The 11,110-nt window shown below is 42.2% G+C and overlaps 1 protein-coding gene across 1 annotated transcript in view; it reads left to right on the plus strand.

Moving 5' to 3' along the window:
- Positions 1–226: 226 nt before the first annotated feature.
- Positions 227–11,110, plus strand: part of pcdh17 (protocadherin 17) — a 172,297-nt gene continuing 161,413 nt past the window's right edge. The window contains 2 exon segments of the mRNA XM_071330918.1: positions 227–916; positions 1,791–4,625. Coding sequence (XP_071187019.1) covers positions 2,133–4,625 — 2,493 coding nt within the window. The 5' untranslated portion in view covers positions 227–916; positions 1,791–2,132.

The raw sequence follows: 11,110 nt of genomic DNA on the forward strand, positions 1-11,110 counted from the left end.
AAACGGAAAAAGCAGAGGAACCGAAGGACTATCCATTCTGTTCGTGTCGGTTGCGCCTAGGGACCACCTACCAATCTGTATTCTGTCAACTGGTTTTTAAATCCCTCCCTTGTTACGGACACGGTCAAATCCTATAGGCCGAGAGTCGTACCCACCTCTTCAAATCTATTGGTTAGCGCTGCATCAGTAAGAATGTTTAACGCACCATGAGTTGAGCAGAGTTTAGTCCGAGAGAAGCGGTGCAACGGGAATGAACAGACCCGCACGGGGAACATAATAATCCAACCGTCAGGTTTTTTTTATAAACATTTTTTTTAAACTGACAAGGACAATTTACAGGCTACCTACGTTTACAGACAATATCAACTGTGGAACGTTTTGAATAGGACTGTTGTTATTGAGCCATTGACCATAACCCACCGCTGTCTGTCTGTCTTTTAAACCGGAGAGTGAGAACTGACAAGGACATGCCGCTATATGGGAACGTGTAACCCGGGCATCAGTGCAGCTCACGGGACCGGTAAACACGTCTCTAATAACCGCCGTGGATCTATATTTTCCATTTGGAATCTTCACAGCTCTTCTCTCAGAAACATTCTCCTCGAAGAATCCGGTGACTCACCGCGAGGGGAAGGCAAGCCTGTGCATTCTAATCAGCCGCACCGGGAGAACGGAGAGGAGAACGGAACGAGCTCATTGACATTACAGTCATACTTTTTCTGGAGCACTTCTACTTCGGTAGCTGCGCCCGCACCTCGTAGCGCTGCTAGTCTGCGTCGGTCCGAGCTGGTTGGTGGCTTCATTCTCGCCACCGGGGAAGGAATATCAGGGTGACAGACCAAGCGAAGGGATTGCGCTTTAACATAAACCAAAACCAGGGATTATTTGTGTTTTGTATTTAACCTGATACCTTTCGGTAAGTGGATGTTTTTACCCCCTTCTCTTTTCCACTGTCGTAGCGCAGGTGTTTACCATAGGATTGCTATTCTCACCAGGCAGGCTATAAGGCGTTTCAAACGGATCAACGGATAACGGGAGTTTTACCAAACCTCTCCAGTCTCTCGGTGTGGATGCAACAGCTTCTGAGAAGCCACGAGCCTCGCCAGCCCAGGGACGAACCGGAACGGAATAAAAAGGAGGCTTGATTCTAGTCTTGTTTTGTGTCTCGGTATTTATGATTTCCCTTTGGATCGTTTTAAATAGGCGGATTATGCTAATTTGTTAACGCGTGTAAGAGGCTCATTTTAACGCATTCCTATTCATACGGGTTACTCAAAGCGGGTGGCTATATAGCTATTGATTTAGATGTGGCTGTACATTCATATATTTATTCAGTTATAAACTGCCGAATGTGTCACAGGCGGAAAAAAATGACATATTTATTCATACTTATGACCGTTGTCATCTGCATCCTAATAACCAATTTGAATATCCTATTGAAGCGCATGTGCCAGGTTTCCTCCAGCACGCGGGTAGTTTTATAGAGCACGTATCCATACGATCAAAAGGACAACAACACAAAGCAGTATTGTGTATCATTAGCACTGCGCCTCCTCCGACGCTTCTCAAGGTTACCTAATTGACAGGCTATCCCCATCCATTGTGGGAATGATATTACGCATTAGTTGTGCGTTTCATGTTGAAGGACTCAGTCACTGCATATTCACACACACAGCTACGGATATTATTATCATCAAGTCAAGACGAGTCATTATGTCTATTATATTGATATATAAATACACTTTATTAACATATATAATATTATTTACCCCCCCCCCTTTGTGTTTCAGGCAAGAGAGCGACAGAGAGAGCACGGGAACGCATAACGGCTGTTCTATTCCGTTGGAGACAGACCGGGTTGCGATTATTCCTGAGATGAGCCTGGGCGTTCAACTGAATTTAAATTAGGTGTCCACGAGCACCACCGTTTTCTATACGGGAAAGGAGAGCGAGAGAGAAAAGGGAATTTAAATCGGTGCTGTAGAATGACTTCTACATTCCACGATGAACGGAACTGTGTGTTTAATCCTGAATGGTAGAAATCACCCATTTTGTGTTGAAGAAATCAACAGGTCGGAGTCGGAAGCGTAAAAAAAAAAATCCCTCGAAATTAAAAAACCTCTCACCGAAGGATGTATCTTTCTATTTTATTTTTCCTTCTCCTTTGGGCTCAAGCCCTGGCTTTGAAAAACTTGAATTATTCTGTTAACGAAGAACAAGGACCGGGGACGGTTATAGGCAACATTGCCAAGGATGCTAAACTCGGTCTCGGGCAAGGGGGACAAGGGAAAAAGTCCAACTTCAGGGTTTTGGAGAACTCAGCACCACATCTCATCGATGTGGACCCTGAGAGCGGGCTGCTTTACACCAAGCAACGCATCGACAGGGAAACACTGTGTCGGCGGAACCCCAAATGTCAACTCTCCATGGAGGTATTTGCTAACGACAAAGAGATCTGCATGATTAAAGTAGATATAGTCGACATCAACGACAACTCGCCCACGTTCCCTTCCGATCAGATTGATATTGACATTTCTGAGAACGCTGCCCCGGGCACCCGTTTCCCGCTGACTAGCGCTCATGACCCGGACGCTGGAGAGAACGGGCTGAAAACCTATCAGATCACACGAGACGACTTCAACCTGTTTTCTCTGGATGTAAAATCCCGCGGGGACGGAACTAAATTTCCCGAGTTAGTTATCCAACGGCCGTTAGACCGGGAGGAACGCAACCATCACACCCTCATCCTAACCGCGACGGACGGCGGGGAGTATCCCAGATCAGGAACCATGCAGATTAATGTGAAAGTTATTGACTCTAACGACAACAGCCCTGTGTTTGAACAGCCCTCCTATGTTGTAGATATCCCAGAAAACTCTCCACCTGGGAAAGTATTGATCGATTTAAACGCCACAGACCCAGACGAGGGTTCCAATGGGCAGGTCGTGTATTCATTCAGCGGTTACGCGCCCGACAGAATCAGAGAACTCTTCTCTATAGATTCTAGAACGGGAGTCATAAAAATCCAAGGAGAGATTGACTATGAGGAGAACTCTATTATAGAAATAGATGTTCAGGCGAAGGATTTAGGCCCTAACCCCATCCCAGGCCACTGTAAAGTAACTGTGAATGTGATTGACAGGAATGACAACTGGCCCTCCATAGGGTTTGTGTCTGTGAGGCAGGGGGCCATTAGTGAGGCCGCCCCGCCAGGCACCGTCATCGCCCTGGTCAGAGTCACGGATAAAGACTCTGGCAGGAACGGGAAGCTCCAGTGTAGAGTCTTGGGGAACGTTCCGTTTAAACTAGAGGAGAACTACGACAACTTCTACACCGTGGTGACGGACAGGCCTCTGGACAGAGAACAGCAGGACGAGTACAACGTCACCATCGTCGCCAAGGACAACGGCACGCCGCCTCTTAACTCCACCAAGTCGTTCACGGTGAAGATTCTAGACGAGAACGATAATGTTCCGCGCTTCACCAAAGCCGTGTATCTGCTCCAGGTGCCGGAGAACAACATCCCCGGGGAGTATCTGGGTTCCGTCCTCGCTCTAGACCCGGACCTGGGCCAGAACGGAACCGTGTTCTACTCCATCCTCAACTCCAACGTGAGCGGAGGAGACGTCAACACCTTCGTGAACGTGAACGCGGCCAACGGGGCGATCTACGCCGTGAGGTCATTCAACTACGAACAAATCAAATTCTTTGATTTTAAGGTCTTAGCGAAGGATGCTGGGTCTCCCCACCTGGAGAGCAACACCACGGTCAGGGTCAGCGTCTTAGACGTTAACGACAACATCCCCGTCATCGTTCTCCCGCTGCTCCTGAACGACACGGCAGAGATCCACGTGCCACGGAACGTCGGCGTAGGTTACATCGTCACCACGGTGAGGGCGGTCGACAACGATTACGGCGAGAGCGGGCGGTTGACCTACGAGATCTCCGACGGTAACGAGGAGCGTCTGTTCGAGATGGACCCGGTGACGGGCGAGGTGCGGACCGCTCACCCCTTCTGGGAGGACGTCAGCCCCATGGTGGAGCTGATCATCAGGGTGATGGACCACGGGAAGCCCACCCTCACCACCGCCGCACGCCTCATCGTCAAGGCCTACAGCGGGCCGCTGCCGGGCGGGGAGCCCCACATCAACGAAGAGCATCACAACTGGGACACCTCGCTCCCTCTCATCGTCACCTTATCCATCATCTCTACCATGCTGCTGGCTGCCATGGTAACCATCGCCGTGAAGTGCAAACGGGAGAACAAGGAGATCAGGACGTACAACTGCCGCATCGCGGAGTACTCTCACCCACAGCTGGGCAAAGGCAAGAAGAAGAAGATCAACAAGAATGACATCATGCTAGTTCAGAGCGAGGTGGAGGAACGGGACGCCATGAACGTCATGAACGTGGTGAGCTCACCATCGCTCGCCACCTCCCCCATGTATTTCGATTACCAGACGCGGCTGCCGCTGAGCTCGCCCAGGTCAGAGGTCATGTACCTCAAGCCCACGGCCAGCAACCTGTCGGTGCCCCAGGGACACGGCGCCGGCTGTCACACGTCCTTCACTGGCCCGGTGACTAACACCACAGATACCCCCAGTAACAGGATGTCCATTATACAGGTAGGAACAAGATACCATTTCAACTAGGTCTTTATTGATGTATCTATACCTTATTTGTTTAGGTTACCAGGGAAGTCACATTAAGATTCAAATTCCTTCTTGTGGAATGGAAATGTGTGTTTGTCTTTACGTGTGTCTGGTACAGCAAACAGACAGACAGCAGGACAGCAGTCGGTCTAAACGACAGCGTTGTGATTATCCACCATATTCCTTCCTCCTGCCCTCATCCATCTCCTCTGCCTTCCTCCTGCCCTCATCCATCTCCTCTGCCTTCCTCCTGCCCTCATCCATCTCCTCTGCTTCAGATCTTTCCCTCTCTACTTAATGGACTGATGTGCTGGAGTGTAGGTATAGTGTAACACGAGTGAGAGAGAGATAGAGTTGGAGATATGGAAAGAGAGAGAGAGAGGAGAGAGTAAGAGAGTGTGAGAGAGAGTGAGAGGAGAGAGTAAGAGAGTGTGAGAGAGAGAGAGACAGAGAGAGATGGATATATGGAGAGAGTGAGAGTTGTAGATATGGAAAGAGAGAGAGGGACAGAGAGAGAGAGAGGTGGGGTGCATGGCGACAGGCAGGTCATGCTGCACACCCTGGAGAGAGGGAGAGAGAGAGAGTGGAGCCGGTGACATCAAGACAAATCGATTACGTTTAATATTTAGGAAGATGTATTATGTCTTGAAATCCACGCCAGACCTCTTCAATCAGACGTCACCCCACGGCCGTTTTATTGCAGAATTACAGTTTAATGCATTCAGTTACTTTACTGACTATATATTACATTTGATTGTTTTGACAATATCCCAATGTTATGTTTGCACTAGTTCGCTGTGTCTTGTACCAAAACTGCAGTATTTCTCCTTCATAGCTTGTTTCTTCATCTTCTTTTTACCTCGGCAGCCAATGTGTTTTCTCATCCTCTCTCTTGTCCCTCTGCAGCAGACATAATGGTGAGCAATATGTTTGGAACATCAAATCGCAAATCAAAAAAAAAACACAGTTTCGAAATTTTAAATACATGTAGAATAGTACAGAATCGCAATACGTCTGGCATCGACACATAGGTAATGGTGTTGATATTGTATTGTGAGGTCGCTGGTAATTCCCAGCTCTAACATCTCCGAGGGAAGACAAACGGCTCGTATGTGATGGAGATCTGATTGAGAGGGAATGTTTTAAACAGGACAACATGCCAGAGCTTCTCAACATCATACTGGTTATGAACCTGTTGACGGAGACCTACTCTATAGATATTTCATCTATTTATTTTTATATCACAAATCATGCTCCAATACTGATGGTTCAAAGGTCATGGTGCCATGATAATGTCCTCTAAAACATCCTGTTTTTTACCAGTAATGAAAGGGGGTCGACATTTTATTTTACTAGGCAAGTCGGTTAATCGGTTAAGAACATTTTATTGTATACAATGATGGCCTAGGGACAGTGGGTTTAACTGCCTTGTTCAGGGGCAGAACGACAGATTTTAACCTTGTCAGCTCGGGGATTTGATCCAGCAACCTTTCGGATTACTGGCCCGACGCTCTAACCACCAGGCCACCTGCCGACATCACGTCTATATTCTAACTTCCAGGGGTTTTACGCATCTTGCTTGTTTTTCCCACATCCAGAGCGGTTATGGGTAGAGAAAGGAGCTCTTCTTTTCAGATATACACGAGTGTTCCATATTACCCATAGTCTTCAATATTACCCATAGTGTTCAATATTACCCATAGTGTTCCATATTACCCATAGTGTTCAATATTACCCATAGTCTTCAATATTACCCATAGTCTTCAATATTACCCATAGTCTTCAATATTACCCATAGTGTTCCATATTACCCATAGTGTTCAATATTACCCATAGTGTTCAATTTTACCCACAGTGTTCCATATTACCCATAGTCTTCAATATTACCCATAGTGTTCAATATTACCCATAGTGTTCCATATTACCCATAGTCTTCAATATTACCCATAGTGTTCAATATTACCCATAGTGTTCAATATTACCCATAGTGTTCAATATTACCCATAGTGTTCAATATTACCCATAGTCTTCCATATTACCCATAGTCTTACATATTACCCATAGTCTTACATATTACCCATAGTCTTACATATTACCCATAGTCTTCCATATTACCCATAGTCTTCCATATTACCCATAGTCTTCCATATTACCCATAGTCTTCAATATTACCCATAGTCTTCAATATTACCCATAGTCTTCAATATTACCCATAGTCTTCAATATTACCCATAGTCTTCAATATTACCCATAGTCTTCAATATTACCCATAGTGTTCCATATTACCCATAGTCTTCCATATTACCCATAGTCTTCAATATTACCCATAGTCTTCCATATTACCCATAGTGTTCCATATTACCCATAGTGTTCCATATTACCCATAGTGTTCCATATTACCCATAGTGTTCCATGTTACCCATAGTCTTCAATATTACCCATAGTCTTCAATATTACATAGTCTTCAATATTACCCATAGTGTTCCATATTACCCATAGTCTTCCATATTACCCATAGTCTTCAATATTACCCATAGTGTTCCATATTACCCATAGTGTTCCATATTACCCATAGTGTTCCATATTACCCATAGTCTTCAATATTACCCATAGTGTTCAATATTACCCATAGTGTTCAATATTACCCATAGTCTTCAATATTACCCATAGTGTTCCATATTACCCATAGTCTTCAATATTACCCATAGTCTTCAATATTACCCATAGTGTTCAATATTACCCATAGTGTTCAATATTACCCATAGTGTTCCATATTACCCATAGTCTTCCATATTACCCATAGTCTTCCATATTACCCATAGTCTTCAATATTGCCCATAGTCTTCAATATTGCCCATAGTCTTCAATATTACCCAGAGTCTTCAATATTACCCATAGTCTTCAATATTACCCATAGTCTTCCATATTACCCATAGTCTTCAATATTACCCATAGTCTTCAATATTACCCATAGTCTTCAATATTACCCATAGTGTTCCATATTACCCATAGTGTTCCATATTACCCATAGTCTTCAATATTACCCATAGTCTTCAATATTACCCATAGTGTTCCATATTACCCATAGTCTTCCATATTACCCATAGTCTTCCATATTACCCATAGTCTTCCATATTACCCATAGTCTTCCATATTACCCATAGTCTTCCATATTACCCATAGTCTTCAATATTACCCATAGTCTTCCATATTACCCATAGTCTTCCATATTACCCATAGTCTTCCATATTACCCATAGTGTTCAATATTACCCATAGTGTTCAATATTACCCATAGTCTTCCATATTACCCATAGTCTTCCATATTACCCATAGTGTTCAATATTACCCATAGTCTTCCATATTACCCATAGTCTTCAATATTACCCATAGTCTTCCATATTACCCATAGTGTTCCATATTACCCATAGTGTTCCATATTGCCCATAGTGTGCGCATGTTTGAATAATAACTGTTCTATCTGGGTTCTATCTGATTATTAGGTTCTAATAGATATATTATTGGGTTCTAACTAATATATTATTGGGTTCTAATTTATATATTATTGGGTTCTATCTGATAGATTATTGGCGTTCTAATAGATATATTATTGGGTTCTAATTGATATATTATTGGGTTCTATCTGATAGATTACTGGGTTCTAATTTATGTTATTGGGTTCTAACTAATAGATTATTGTGTTCTAATTTATATATGATTGGATTTTAATTTATATATTATTGGGTTCTATCTGATAGATTATTGGGTTCTATCTGCTATACTATTGGGTTCTATCTGATATATTATTGGGTTCTAACTGATAGATTATTGGATTCTATCTGATATATTATTGGGTTGTAACAGATATATTATTGGGTTCTATCTGCTATACTATTGGGTTCTATCTGATATATTATTGGGTTCTAACTGATAGATTATTGGTTTCTATCTGATATATTATTGGGTTCTAATTGATAGATTATTGGGTTCTAATTGATTAGATTACTGGGTTCTAATTGATAGATTATTGGGTTCTAACTGATATATTATTGGGTTCTATCTGATATATTATTGGGTTCTAACTGATATATTATTGGGTTGTAACTGATATATTATTGGGTTCTAACAGATATATTATTGGGTTCTATCTGATATATTATTGGGTTCTAACTGATATATTATTGGGTTCTAACTGTATATATTATTGGGTTCTAACAGATATATTATTGGGTTCTTTCTGATATATTATTGGGTTCTATCTGATATATTATTGGGTTCTAAATTATATATTATTGGGTTCTAAATGATATATTATTGGGTTCTAATTGATATATTATTGGGTTGTAAACGATATATTATTGGGTTCTTTCTGATATATTATTGGGTTCTATCTGATATATTATTGGGTTCCAGATGATATATTATTGGGTTCTAATTGATATATTATTGTTTTTTTCTGATATATTATTGGGTTCTAACATATATATTATTGGGTTCTAATTGATATATTATTGGGTTCTAAATGATATATTATTGGGTTGTAACTGATATATTATTGGGTTCTATCTGATAGATTATTGGGTTCTAATTGATAGATTATTGGGTTCTAATTGATTAGATTACTGGGTTGTAACTGATATATTATTGGGTTCTAATTGATATATTATTGGGTTCTAACTGATATATTATTGGGTTCTATCTGATATATTATTGGGTTCTAACTGATATATTATTGGGTTCTAACAGATATATTATTGGGTTCTATCTGATATATTATTGGGTTCTTTCTGATATATTATTGGGTTCTATCTGATATATTATTGGGTTCTAATTGATATATTATTGGGTTCTAACTGATATATTATTGGGTTGTAACTGATATATTATTGGGTTCTATCTGATATATTATTGGGTTCTATCTGATATATTATTGGGTTCTAACTGATATATTATTGGGTTCTTTCTGATATATTATTGGGTTCTTTCTGATATATTATTGGATTCTATCTGATATATTATTGGGTTCTAATTGATATATTATTGGGTTCTAACTGATATATTATTGGGTTGTAACAGATATATTATTGGGTTCTATCTGATATATTGTTGGGTTCTAACTGATATATTATTGGGTTCCAGATGATATATTATTGGGTTGTAACTGATATATTATTGGGTTCTATCTGATATATTATTGGGTTCTAACTGATATATTATTGGGTTCTAACTGATATATTATTGGGTTCTATCTGATATATTATTGGGTTCTAACATATGTATTATTGGGTTCTAACAGATATATTATTGGGTTCTAACATATGTATTATTGGGTTCTAACAGATATATTATTGGGTTCTAACAGATAGATTATTTGGTTCAAACAGATAGATTATTGGGTTCTAACAGACATATATTATTGGGTTGTAACTGTTTATACCCACTGTATGTCAACTAACCCCTCCCTGAGAAGACTTGGAAGTCCATCAGCTTTGTCTTTATCCCTGTGTAATCTGCAGGGTCTCACAGTTATACCTGTTGTCCCACTACAGTGTCTTAATCAGGACTTTAACCTCATCTGACATGTCTTTAAACAGGCTTAGTGCCACAGACTGAGAGAGACACACTGGAGGGATGAGGCAGTTGTCAGGGGGGGGGGGGGGGGGCTAAGCCAAATCCCCCCCCTCAGTCCTCACAAAGAGGGTTTAACTAGGAACAGAGAAGAGCAGACATTTCAGACAAAGACACAGCAGTAGTATCTGTAGTCTGTAGCATGTGGCTAGCTGGGGGCTCACAGCAGTAGTATCTGTAGTCTGTAGCATGTGGCTAGCTGGGGTTTCACAGCAGTAGTATCTGTAGTCTGTAGCATGTGGCTAGCTGGGGGCTCACAGCAGTAGTATCTGTAGTCTGTAGCATGTGGCTAGCTGGGGGCTCACAGCAGTAGTATCTGTAGTCTGTAGCATGTGGCTACAGATACTACTGCTGTGAGCCCCCTGCTAGTCTGTAGCATGTGGCTAGCTGAGGGCTCACAGCAGTAGTATCTGTAGTCTGTAGCATGTGGCTAGCTATGGGCTCACAGCAGTTGTATCTGTAGCATGTGGCTAGCTGGGGGCTCACAGCAGTAGTATCTGTAGCATGTGGCTAGCTGGGGGCTCACAGCAGTAGTATCTGTAGCATGTGGCTAGCTGGGGGCTCACAGCAGTAGTATCTGTAGCATGTGGCTAGCTGGGGGCTCACAGCAGTAGTATCTGTAGCATGTGGCTAGCTGGGGGCTCACAGCAGTAGTATCTGTAGCATGTGGCTAGCTGGGGCTCAGGTCTGTTTCAGTTTGGTGTCAATGACTCATGTCATTTCTGGAGTTTCTAGTTGTATGTACAGACCAACTTTAATTTCTATTCTGGTCGACTGACTGAGCTAGGATCATTTTGATGGTTGGTGAGGTGCTCCCATGTAGAGCCACCG

Source organism: Salvelinus alpinus, chromosome 10 (genome assembly GCF_045679555.1).
Source record: "Salvelinus alpinus chromosome 10, SLU_Salpinus.1, whole genome shotgun sequence".
Taxonomy (NCBI): Eukaryota; Metazoa; Chordata; class Actinopteri; order Salmoniformes; family Salmonidae; genus Salvelinus; species Salvelinus alpinus.